We start from the raw sequence: 11711 nt of genomic DNA, 5'->3' as shown, positions 1-11711 counted from the left end.
CAGAATGTTTTGTTGGTTTTTCTTTTTTTTTTTTTTGCGTATTTGACAGTTGTAAAATTAGTGAATGCCGCATTCTGCTTACATCTTCTTAATTGATTTAAAGGTTCAACATAAATCCTGGAAACCTTTTCTCTTCCTGACTGCAGTGCAGAGTGATTCGATTTTTTTTGTTACTTCCTCTCTCTGATATAGACTAAATGGTGGCGATGGTGGAAGCTGTACTGAAATGTCACTGTCTGCCTTATCAGGTTCTTTGCTGGTTCAGTCCAGCAATGAACCGCCTACACTGACACAGATGTATGACAGGAGCTGCAAACTGGCTCTTCTAGCATTCAAAAGCACTTCCAAAGTAGCTGAAATCTTACTAACACAAAGGGGGAGAAAGCTATTAAACTTGAAGAGTAAACTGAAGACTTTCCAGCAAAATTTCAAAGGGAAAGCTATAGTGTTGGGACCCAAACAGAATATCTTTCAAAGCACACGCACATCATAACATCTTTTCATGTTATTTTAGGAATTGACTAATTCATACACACGACTATAACTAACTGTGACTTTACAGGAAAAAAATGTTCTGAAAGCCCTGGCTAATGGTTTGGTTCACATATCCACGCTTCCATCTTTTAAGGGAAAACTTCTTGAAAGTAAACTGAGTGCTTTAATAAAACGAAAGCCTGAAAGCAGTTATACGTTCTTGGGCTTTGGGCTAAAGTTTTGACAGTTTGAGTTCCTCTAAGTAAAAACTGATGTCCAGATAAATTCCTCAGAACTGTAACGTTAATTAATACTCCATCTGCTTCCGATTGTCTTCTGCACGTTCACATTCATCCAGTTTTAAGTGCTCACAAAAAATGATTATGTGTGAGTTATTTTAGTGAGTGGGTGGATGGATGGATGGATGGATGGATGGATGGATGGATCTGCTTGGTAGATTTTTTTTTGTTACAGAAATGAGTCTATGAACATGTTTAGACCACCAAAAAAATGTATCACTTATCAGTGCAGATCCCTGTACTGACATTACAAAAGAAATATTAATATGGCTATGGCTAATATGTTGTTACTAACTACATTAACAACATATTAGCCATTTATTTGATTGAAAGAGCTTCTTTAAAGTTAATGGCCCCTTTTCCTCAGCATTTCCAACTTTTACTGTTCCATGAAAACCTTATAAAGCCCCTGAAATTTTAAACCGATGGACCTGGATAAATACAACTGATCTGTTTTCTTATTGATATCAATTGATGTGTGATGCTGACTGGCTTTCATAACAGCTTTTCTGAAGCCAAAAAAGCTGCAAAATTGCCTCAACATGAGAATTACAGATTTTTTTTTCTGCAATAGAGGCTCACTCAAACACATTGACAGTATTTCTGCACATAGTAGAGCAAAACTCTGTTTAACTGTATTTGTCAAGGTGAGGTGTGAGGGTACTTTGCTTAACAACTTAGAAGCTGTCTTAATATTTTGACTGGCATCACACAGCCTGAGTCAGGACCAAAATAGCTCCGGATACCGTCCTCAGAAACCCCCATAAATACTCTCTCAAATAATCTTACTGAGCTGCCTACCTACAAATCTGCCAGTGTTGTAGCTTATTCAAATTTACCCACATGAATATTTCATTTTCCTTTCAAACTGCTTTTCATCATAATTTCAGATTCCTTATTGTTGACTGAAACACAGCGTCAGAATCTCACTCTTACTTTAAAATGCATGCTGAGATAAATTTGCTAAAAAAAAAAAAGAGGTGAAGACCCTAGTGTGTGTTGTAATATTTACAGAAGTGCCATCTGAGACCCAATTAGATTGCATTTTTATATACTACCCGGATTTGCTCCCAAATATCCTGAAGTGAGACCCTGCTTGCCAAATAAATAAATAAATTAGCCCAGTTTTTAAACTACTTTGTCTGTTTTTCCTCCCAAAAGCCTTTGCAGAGGGCACAGGAGGGAGGCCTTCAAGCCAAGATGACAGCACCGAACTGAGAGAATTAAAGAGAGGCAAGCTAGTAAATTTTTCATCGAAGTCTGAGACTGACCATGAAAAAGGTTTGATGCTGTCTGGCTGCGAGGAGACCTCAGAGGCAGAGAGAAGGAATGACAAGAGTAGATGTCCCATTTCAATTAGCCACATACTGCTCAGAAACCTCACCCCATTAAATTCACAAGCCATCGCCAAAGAGTTTGGAGCAACACAAGTGTCATGGTTAGTAAATCTTTCAGTTTCCGGCTGTTCAGATTGTTTTAAACTACTGTGCACAGTTTATAGCAACTGTCAATTTTGACAGTATTTTTTTTCCCGTCACCAAATTGTCGTTTCAGTAAAGGCACGGGTAGGGCACAGCTGAAACCATTCAGTTTAACGCAGTCAGCAGAATGATTTGGAGGTTTAGCTGAAGTAAAGAAGCTTCAGAAAGCTTGATGCTTGAAAGTGTCCAGCAAATACCACAACTGTGTATTCCTGAGAGAAGGGAGGAGGAAAGTAGCCAGCGGTCCAACAGAAGAGCAATGAATAAGCCATTTCTACATTTGACTTCTTTTTTGTTTGGAATCAAGTTCTTAAAAACAAGGAAATACAATGTTTTACCAAAGATAAAAGATAAATATTAAAGTATAGGCTATATTTAGTACATATAAAATAACATTTTCAAAAGATGATTTCATTCATTAAGGGGAAAAAGCTATCCAATCCAACTTGGCCCTATGGGAAAAAATAATTGTCCCATTGATGAATTGTCAGTTGACTATTTATTTATCTTTATTTTATTTCTTTTTCTTAGGAAACTTAGCCCTATTTTACAAGTCAAATCCAGGTCTGGATATTTTCTAATCTGCAGATATAATAAATAGTCTCAATAGAATCTCTCTGTAAATCTCAGAAATTGGAGTCATTGACATTCACCACACTGTCTCAAAGTCACATCTAGGAGAAACAGGGAGAACTCTGATGATATTCATTTGGCTAAAGTTCATTTCGGTTTTCCAAGAAGCTGGACAAGCCTGAAGTCCTCTGGGTAATGGATTGTTGGGAAGTGAAAGAAAAAATGGTATTGGACTAGGAGTAGGAGTGGTCTTTTTCCTGAAATGCATCTATTTCATAATTCCACACAGTATATCGAGGAGGGACTTAATACAAATGCATATAGCACTTTTCAGATTTTTAGTTTGTTTGCTTTGTCTCTCACTGTACAGTTGTGTCTGCCACATAAACCCAGTAAAATACATTAAAAATTGTGGTTGCAATGTGACATCTCATCTAAAACCAGCTCTCCTTTACTCATGTGGTCAACAAAAAATGTGTGTGGCATATCTGAATAAGCATCAAAACATAAAAACCATGCATTCATTTGAAAACGAATCTCACTTTCTCTGCAGTTAGCGATAGCATACTGTACATGTCAATGTTTGCAGAGACAGTAACAGCGATGTGAGCCTTGTACTCCTTTGAGGTACTTCATGCAAGACTTTAGGAAAAACCAACAGCTTGTCACTCATTATTTATTGTAGCAACCAGAACAAGGGAACCCAGTTTCCACAGAGCGTTTTCCTTGCCTTCCATCTGCTTTGACCTTTAAATGCCCCCTCAATCATTATAAATGAAGCAGACAAGTTGAAATAAAAAAAGAAAATCCTTACAGAACATTAGTATTGAGTGAGTTTTTGATGGGCAACTTAAATGCCACAATCTGGTACAGGCACATTCCAATATGTCTGCATGTTATTGACTAGAACACAAAGCCTTGCAAATGACTTCCCCTCGGGGTTCTTGGAATGGCTTTTTTCCTCTGATTAAGACGCGAAATTCCCATAGACAATCAATATGCTTTTTGTTTTCCACAGTTTGTTCCTTATTATCTCATCTCTTCTGCTGAGTAATGAAGCTGATCTCCTGAGGGCTCGTGAGTGGTAGAGTGATTGTGCCACAGTGATTTAATCTCAGTAGCAAACGATAGAGTGAAAGTCACACTACGAGATCTGAGCAACCCTCTAGAAACCCTAAGTTTAACACAGGCAGTTTCACACCTCTGTGTTCACTGGGAACAGAAGAACATTTTCTGATAATATGCCCTTTTTTGTGTCTGTTATTGTTTTTATTGTGCAATTTGAATTTTAAAATTTGCAGAAAAGGCAAAAAAAGATTAAAAAAATAAATAAATTCCATTATCCTTTTTAGCTTTCACAATAAACTCAAAAGCAGTTTCTCTCTATCCATAGCCCTAAATGAGATATGGTCAAAAAATGTTGGGAATGTTTGAATACTGGGGCAAAAGGACGCTTAAAGCAGACCACTGCCTAAAATTCATTACATAAGAGCCAAACAAAGAGTCACACAGTGGAGGGTTATGGCTCGGGGTCGGTTGACAGCAGCATATGATTCATGGCTCGCTGTGCCCTTTTGTCGTGTCCTCCTTGTGGAGGGACCATCCACTGCTTTTAGCCAGTGTTATTTCACAGCCTTCAGAGTTTTGCTCTCTGTCTGATGCGAGTAAACCGGCAATGTCATTTTCAGTGTCTTCTTCTTTTCCGTCTGTGTGGGATTAAAGAAAGAATATGCGGCATGTCACTACATGAGATGCTCCTTTTTTTACTCAGACTTGGGAACTTGCAAACAATAAACACTACCAAGGTTACTTTTGATTCACCTGTGGAGGTCTATAATTATAGAAAATCTACTATATTTACCCCGTGTCACATTAAAGCCATGCTACAGTAAATTTCAGCTTGAGTTACATTATCTAACTCAAGCTGAGTTTTGCCACATTTACAGTATAAACCAAAGGTCTGCAACCTGTGGCTCCAAAGCTGCACATGATGTTTTAGACATTTTTACCCAAAAACAAATACTTTAATAATGCCGGAACAAGTCTTTTTTCAGTAAAAACAACAAAAAGAAAAAGATTAGTTTTACCTATTTTTCAATTTTCTGTTTTTTTTTGCTGATGTAAAATAATAACTGATTTGGAGTTTTTACAAAATTTTTAACAAACAAATATGTTTAAAGCACCTTCAAATAAAATTCTTTTGTAGGACTGTCTTTTGTCTCAATTACATTTGCAAATGTTTATGTTTTTATCTCTGGCACTTTTCACATATAGAGAATTAATTTGAGCAAAAACAAAAAAAAAAAGATGAAGTTCAAGTTCCCCTTCTGATTGTTTGGAGTGTCTTTGAAGAGAAATGTTGGTGTCTTTGTCCCCTTGCATAAATGAGTTTTCTCTGGGTACTAAGGCTTCCTTTCACAGTCCAAAAATAAAGAAACAAAGACTGTTAGGTCTTGAGGCTTAGACTGTTAGGCTAAGTCTCCCTTAGGTATGAGTGTGTGTAGGTTGTGTGTTTCTGTGCCCTGTGAAGCATTGGTAATCAGGGTACCCTATCTCAGTTACTGACCCTTGGAGTTGGGCACCAGATGACTACAACTAATATTACTAAATGACCTTTTAAGGATAAGATATAAAGATAGATTGATTAACGGACAGATCGATAGATATATAGGAATTTTTGAGTATCTTAATTGCCCTCCACTACAGCTTATTATATTAAGAGAAGCTAATAGTAAGTAAATATATGATTTACTTTGTGAGTAAATTTCCTTGCAGAATCCCTATGACATGTCCAAACATAACCTATATAACCTGCACTTGCTTGTGGAATACATGCATACACATTGATCTCATTGTAGAACCAAAACTGTTCTGGGCTGAAACTGAAATCCCACTACAGTAGAGAAGGGATGTTTTGTCTGCATGAAAGCTTCGCTGTCTTTGCAGAAAATCAAAATGGGCATGGGGTGGTGGTTGGGGGCCAAGTCAATCGTCTGCTGACAGCAGCTGGAGGAACAAGTGGTCTCTCTGTTTGGCACTGTCAGCTCGCATGTGTCTTGACAGTCCAAAGACAAAAACTAAAAAAAAAACAAAAAACAAAGCAATAGATTTACTACATGTTTCATGTCAGAAACTTCTTAGCTTGCTCTGTTAAGTTTATTCTTCCTGATTTAGTTAAGATAAACAGCATTTTTGGACTATTACAAAATATGAAATGGAAATTAGAAACACGTGACTATGTCTTACCTATCATGGACATACTGAGGTTTCCCTGTAATGATACAATGACTCATCAGTAGGTAAAAGATCAAAGGCAGGTTTGTCATTGTCTCGCCCACCTCATTGCCCTCTTCCATATATGGTTTGCAGGCACAGATGTGCACTGGGGAGTTCCCTTTCCTAGTGATGCCATTCATGGAGCGGTTGTTGACAATGGGAGCAATTGGCTTCCAAATATAGAGATGGGGGTCACACTACTTGGCCTCCAGGGCCTTTCTTCGTGGTATAAATTGTCTGGCCATGATGTCTCAACACCTCTTGTTTTCGTACTCATAGTCTGGCCTCCACTTACTAATCTGGTGAGTATCAACACGACTGGCTCATACTAAATGATTATATATTTGGGGTTTTTTGTTACAATAAAGTGGGTGATGGATTTTAATATAAAATAGCAGTGATTCCACTTTCAGTTAGCTTGTTTGCGATCTTCTGACTGCGCTGGATCATCCCGTTGTACTGACCTGAGGGCTGCAGGCTTTAAACTTTTAAAAGACTGACAAATACTAGCCTTTTATGCACTAGTGTTTTATTTAAGTAGTCTACTATTGGTCCTTCTCAACAAATCATATTAACGTCGAATGGTGGATTTTATAAGTAATCTTAGCTTCATAAGACAAAGACTGACTTTTAAGATGCCCAGTTCGATGCATTGTGAAGAATATGTTTTACAGCTAAAATTTCTGTTTCTCAAAAAATGTGAACATTACATAAGATTTAAAGAAGATATTCTTAAGATATGGAAATGTTTTATGTTTTTCTGTTTGAATTTTCAGATCTGGATTCTGAACAAATATGTTAAATCCAACATTTTCTTTTTACAATAATGATTGTGTCCTTTGATGGATATCTCTGATGAAAGTAGAGCTATAAATCACAAACATGGTTCTATTCCAGTTGGCTAAATTGTGGCTACATGCTGCCCTTTGTGTTTCAGAGTTGACAAGATGTGCGATGATGAAGAGACCACCGCTCTGGTGTGTGATAATGGGTCGGGTCTGGTGAAAGCCGGGTTTGCGGGAGATGATGCACCACGAGCCGTGTTTCCTTCCATCGTTGGTCGCCCACGTCACCAGGTAAAAAAAACTATTCAACATATGTAAAGACAAAAAAAACTCATAACTTGAATAATTACACAGCAGAAACTAGTAAAGTTGTGCAAAACAAGTTCATAATCCATGCATAGTCCTCATTTCTGTGCTCAGACAATGAAATACGGTTTTGTTTCGCATCATGAGGACTCAAACACATCACTTCCTATTTCTCATGTTTGTCATATTTAGGGTGTCATGGTTGGTATGGGCCAGAAGGACTCATATGTCGGAGATGAGGCCCAGAGCAAAAGAGGTATCCTGACCTTGAAGTATCCCATCGAGCATGGCATCATCACAAACTGGGATGACATGGAGAAGATCTGGCACCATGCGTTTTATAATGAGCTGCGGGTTGCCCCTGAGGAGCATCCCACCCTGCTCACAGAAGCCCCTCTCAACCCAAAGGCCAATAGAGAAAAGATGACTCAGATCATGTTTGAGACTTTCAATGTCCCCGCCATGTATGTGGCCATTCAGGCCGTGCTGTCACTGTATGCATCTGGGCGAACCACAGGTATGACTGAATTTTCAGCTGTGCTTCTTATTCACAGAGACGGTGACACTTCTGACATTAGAAATTTGGCTCATCTCCCAGGGCAGCATAATCGGGGGTGGAGGGAGCACTGTTGGCCCTGAAGCTCTCCTCGACTATTTGACATTTAATTGTTTATTTCTACTTCTTGTTAGATTATACTGCGCACTCTTGTGCTGTGCGCAGTATAAGCTCTGAAGGAATATGGCTGTATATCACAGCTGGTTAAAAGTCCTGATGTTGGTATCCATTTTAAAACTTTTATTCAGTATTCAAAAAATAATAATGCATTTTAGTGTTTCACATTGAATCTGGACAGCATCTCACAATTGCTGCTTCGACCTTTAAGATATGTCCACTGAATAAATATGACATACATAAATATACACAACAGATAAAGATGAGTAAAAGATTAACGATCCTTTAAAAGACAGATAGTGATTTGTGAAATGAAATATGACTATGAACTTTGGTCATCGGTTGCAGGTATTGTCCTGGACTCTGGTGATGGTGTAACCCACAACGTACCAGTTTACGAAGGTTACGCTCTTCCTCATGCCATCATGCGCCTGGACTTGGCTGGTCGTGACCTCACAGATTATCTCATGAAGATCCTAACAGAGCGAGGATATTCTTTTGTCACAACTGGTGAGTCTTAATTCCAAAAAAAGCACCAGATTTAATGGATGACAACATGAGGCATCTTATTTAAACAGTCTAGATGAACAAAAATAGCCAAGTAAAATAAATTCAAAATAAAATTGTTTAACTGTTCAATGAATTATCTTAACAAAATGTCAAATGCTCTTTGAAGAAAATTCAAAAACAGTTAGCTATTAAGCAAGTAGAGAGGAAAAGATTTAGAGTATTTTAATCAAAGCTTTGCTTTAATGATTAATAATTGTCTGACAACTTATAAAATGTTCAATGTCTGCGTATCTGCAGCTGAGCGTGAGATTGTGCGCGACATCAAGGAGAAGCTTTGCTACGTGGCTCTGGACTTTGAAAACGAGATGGCCACCGCAGCGTCCTCTTCATCCCTGGAGAAGAGCTACGAGCTGCCCGACGGCCAGGTTATCACCATCGGGAACGAACGTTTTCGTTGCCCAGAGACCCTCTTCCAGCCCTCCTTTATTGGTGTGTAAACGTGCACTTCAACATCCAAACACCCATACTAATATCACCAACATATTCTGTGATCAGCTGAATAGTCAACAAAGTGAGTGGCTTAGCAATAATAATTTAGGAATTGTATAACTTGAAACAGATAGATTATTGGATACTGTATTCAGAAAGAGTGTTTGTTTGTAGTATAAACTGGAAAGCCCTTTTCTTCTGCCGTGTGTGCACCCCAACATACGAATTCCCATGGCAATGCCACGCCCCTCTCTCTCTACTCTATTTTTCTCTAAAACAAATTTGCAAGTAATCTGAAAATAAAAATTAAAGGTGAACGGATACCTTCATTTCAATACAGTTTTAGAAAAAAACGAAGGCCCCCTTTTCTAGCTAGAGATTTTACAAGTATCAAAATGTATTTAGAAACACCCATAATCTGTGCTTTTCACAGTTGTCTCTATCCGAGGTGACCCTCATGTCCAAAACTAGTTGGAAATGTTCGTTAGTTTTCACAAAGAGGAAAAAATCAGTCTTAAGCTGTGCTCAGATATCTCTGGTTAGTATTCATTTGACAAGTGACATGTCTAATTATGTAAAATTTTGCAAAAGAGATGATTTTATCCTACTGCTTTCAAAAACACTAAAGTAGCTGTTCAGTATGAACAACTTTTTCTTTCTTTGCTTTCACCATGTGCACCACAGGGAAGTGCTTATTCCCATAGACTGAAATGCAGCTAACTCGTTTGCATTTCAGTCGTATGCACCCCAAACAATGGTGCCCTGAGTAGAAAACTATATTTTCTACATCAAGGATCAAGAAGAAGCAAAACGTCTTTTTTTTTAAATTCATGTAAAGTCTGAGCTGGTGTGACATTTATTTACTTACCTAATTTTAAAGGGATTCTTCATTAGAAATGCTAAATGTTAGTTTTTAAGAACTTTCCGTTTATAGGATTCAGAGCACGGCTGTCATCAGTTAAAGATCACAGGTTATCCACCTCAGATATGCCGTCTCATGACAATACAAGCATCCATTTGATTTATGTTTGCAGCTGTTAGTGGAGCTATCCCATTCAGCACCTGTCCTGACAGCTGATGGTGGCATGTTTCTTGCTACAGATGATTCCAAAATACACTCAGCTGTTTCCGTTCACAGGCATGGAGTCTGCTGGTATTCATGAAACTACCTACAACAGCATCATGAAGTGTGACATTGACATTCGTAAGGACCTGTACGCCAACAACGTCCTCTCTGGTGGGACCACCATGTATCCTGGTATTGCTGACCGCATGCAGAAAGAGATCACTGCTCTGGCCCCCAGCACCATGAAAATCAAGGTAATTCAACTCTCTGCAAAATGTCTCGTTATATATTATATTGGGCAGGTTCGCATCATCATAAATGTGTTTTTTGGTTTAGATTATTGCCCCCCCTGAGAGGAAGTACTCTGTGTGGATTGGTGGCTCCATCCTCGCGTCTCTGTCCACCTTCCAGCAGATGTGGATCAGTAAGGAGGAATATGATGAGGCCGGACCGTCTATAGTCCACAGGAAGTGCTTCTGAGGAACTTTATTTTCTTTCTCTAACCATCCTCTATTATCTTCCCAGCAATTTATATCTTGTCAAAGTCTATGTTTATGTATTTGGAATTTATAACAGAATATGTATATATTTCAAAATAAATCATTTTTAAGAATTTGTTTGTTTGTTTTCTTGACCCTGGGCAGCAGTGGCTCTCTGAGCTCTGTCCTTTCCTCACGTGATGGCTGAGTAAAGGTTATTGAAGATTTGAATTAGAAAAGATTACAGCGAGAGAAGAGGATCAGCCACCTCATGAGAAACATTCATTTAGTGACAACACTGGGTCACGTGACCCCTAACCCCGGATTGAACAAAGCAAATAAGAAACTGAACAATGGCAGCAATAATAGTATTACTCTTAATATTCCGAACAAGAATAATGCTTAGAATTATTATTGCAGTTAATGCTGTTATTAATATAATAATATTTGTATTGTTATCACTTCTGTTGTAATGATCATAGATGAGTTTCAAAATTCCAATTAAAAAGAATCTAAATTTCTAAAGGGTTTAAACCAGACGTGCTAAGGTTTTAAAAATAAAGCTATAAAACAGAAATATAAACAAAGTAGGTTTTATAGTAATCAGCAAGTTTGGACTTTCAAATTAAAGCCTCTCTTTAAAAAAAAAGTCCCACTTTTCATAGATTCGCTTATGTTAAAAGAAAATTCCACATTAGTAATAGAATTAAATCTGATATGAAAATAAACTTTGCTGGTATTTCAAAACTTTATGTATGTGCCACAAAATAAGAACATCATAGATTGTTTCAAATGGAGAGATGACGATACACGTACATGTTTTTCTTTTGAATCGAATTTTAGGGAGACTCATCACATAAAAAAATCAAATTTTTCCATCGTTCAGTTTATGTTGATTTTCATACATTTGGCAGGTGCTTCAACCCCTTACAAATGAAAGTTTAACAATGCAGCTTTTTACAAAGGTAGGCTTTCGAATCTTGATGGGCTTTAAATACCAGAGCTGACGGATGGTCCAACTAAACCTGCAGTGAAAAGACAAGCACACAACACACTTCATTAGAGTAAGCCCAGTGCAGCATGATAAGTTACATTCTCTGGGTGTTATATGGAGCAAAGTATCACATTTTGCTTCTATTTTCAGACTTCAGTGAGAGACGCAGAGAGGCAAGCAGGCCACTTCATAAAGTGATTAACAACTTGGATGGTACTTTCACTCTGTCACTGTATCCACAGCGTCATCTTTGCTCGAGGTGGAAACAACAGCTCTGCCATCCGGGCCAACAGCCTGTGACATAGG

General features: G+C 38.0%; 1 protein-coding gene across 1 annotated transcript; it reads left to right on the top strand.

Moving 5' to 3' along the window:
- Positions 1–6257: 6257 nt before the first annotated feature.
- On the top strand, positions 6258–10547 carry LOC114134391 (actin, alpha cardiac muscle 1). The gene is made up of 7 exons (XM_028000999.1): positions 6258–6405; positions 7041–7179; positions 7387–7711; positions 8216–8377; positions 8675–8866; positions 10005–10186; positions 10269–10547. The coding sequence occupies exons 2-7, from the start codon at positions 7051–7053 to the stop codon at positions 10410–10412; spliced, it is 1134 nt and encodes a 377-aa protein (XP_027856800.1). The 5' UTR covers positions 6258–6405; positions 7041–7050; the 3' UTR covers positions 10413–10547.
- Positions 10548–11711: the final 1164 nt, after the last annotated feature.

The sequence above is a fragment of the Xiphophorus couchianus genome, chromosome 19 (assembly GCF_001444195.1).
Source record: "Xiphophorus couchianus chromosome 19, X_couchianus-1.0, whole genome shotgun sequence".
NCBI lineage: Eukaryota > Metazoa > Chordata > Actinopteri > Cyprinodontiformes > Poeciliidae > Xiphophorus > Xiphophorus couchianus.
The sequence above is the reverse complement of the archived record's forward strand: the minus strand, read 5'-3'. Positions and strand labels throughout refer to the sequence as shown.

Bases quoted from the DNA above. Each gene is read 5' to 3' on its own strand.
- LOC114134391 (XM_028000999.1), top strand. From the start codon at position 7,051: ATGTGCGATGATGAAGAGACCACCGCTCTGGTGTGTGATAATGGGTCG. The intron at 7,180-7,386 runs GTAAAAAAAACT...TGTCATATTTAG, and splicing joins TTGGTCGCCCACGTCACCAG to GGTGTCATGGTTGGTATGGG. The intron at 7,712-8,215 runs GTATGACTGAAT...CATCGGTTGCAG, and splicing joins TGCATCTGGGCGAACCACAG to GTATTGTCCTGGACTCTGGT.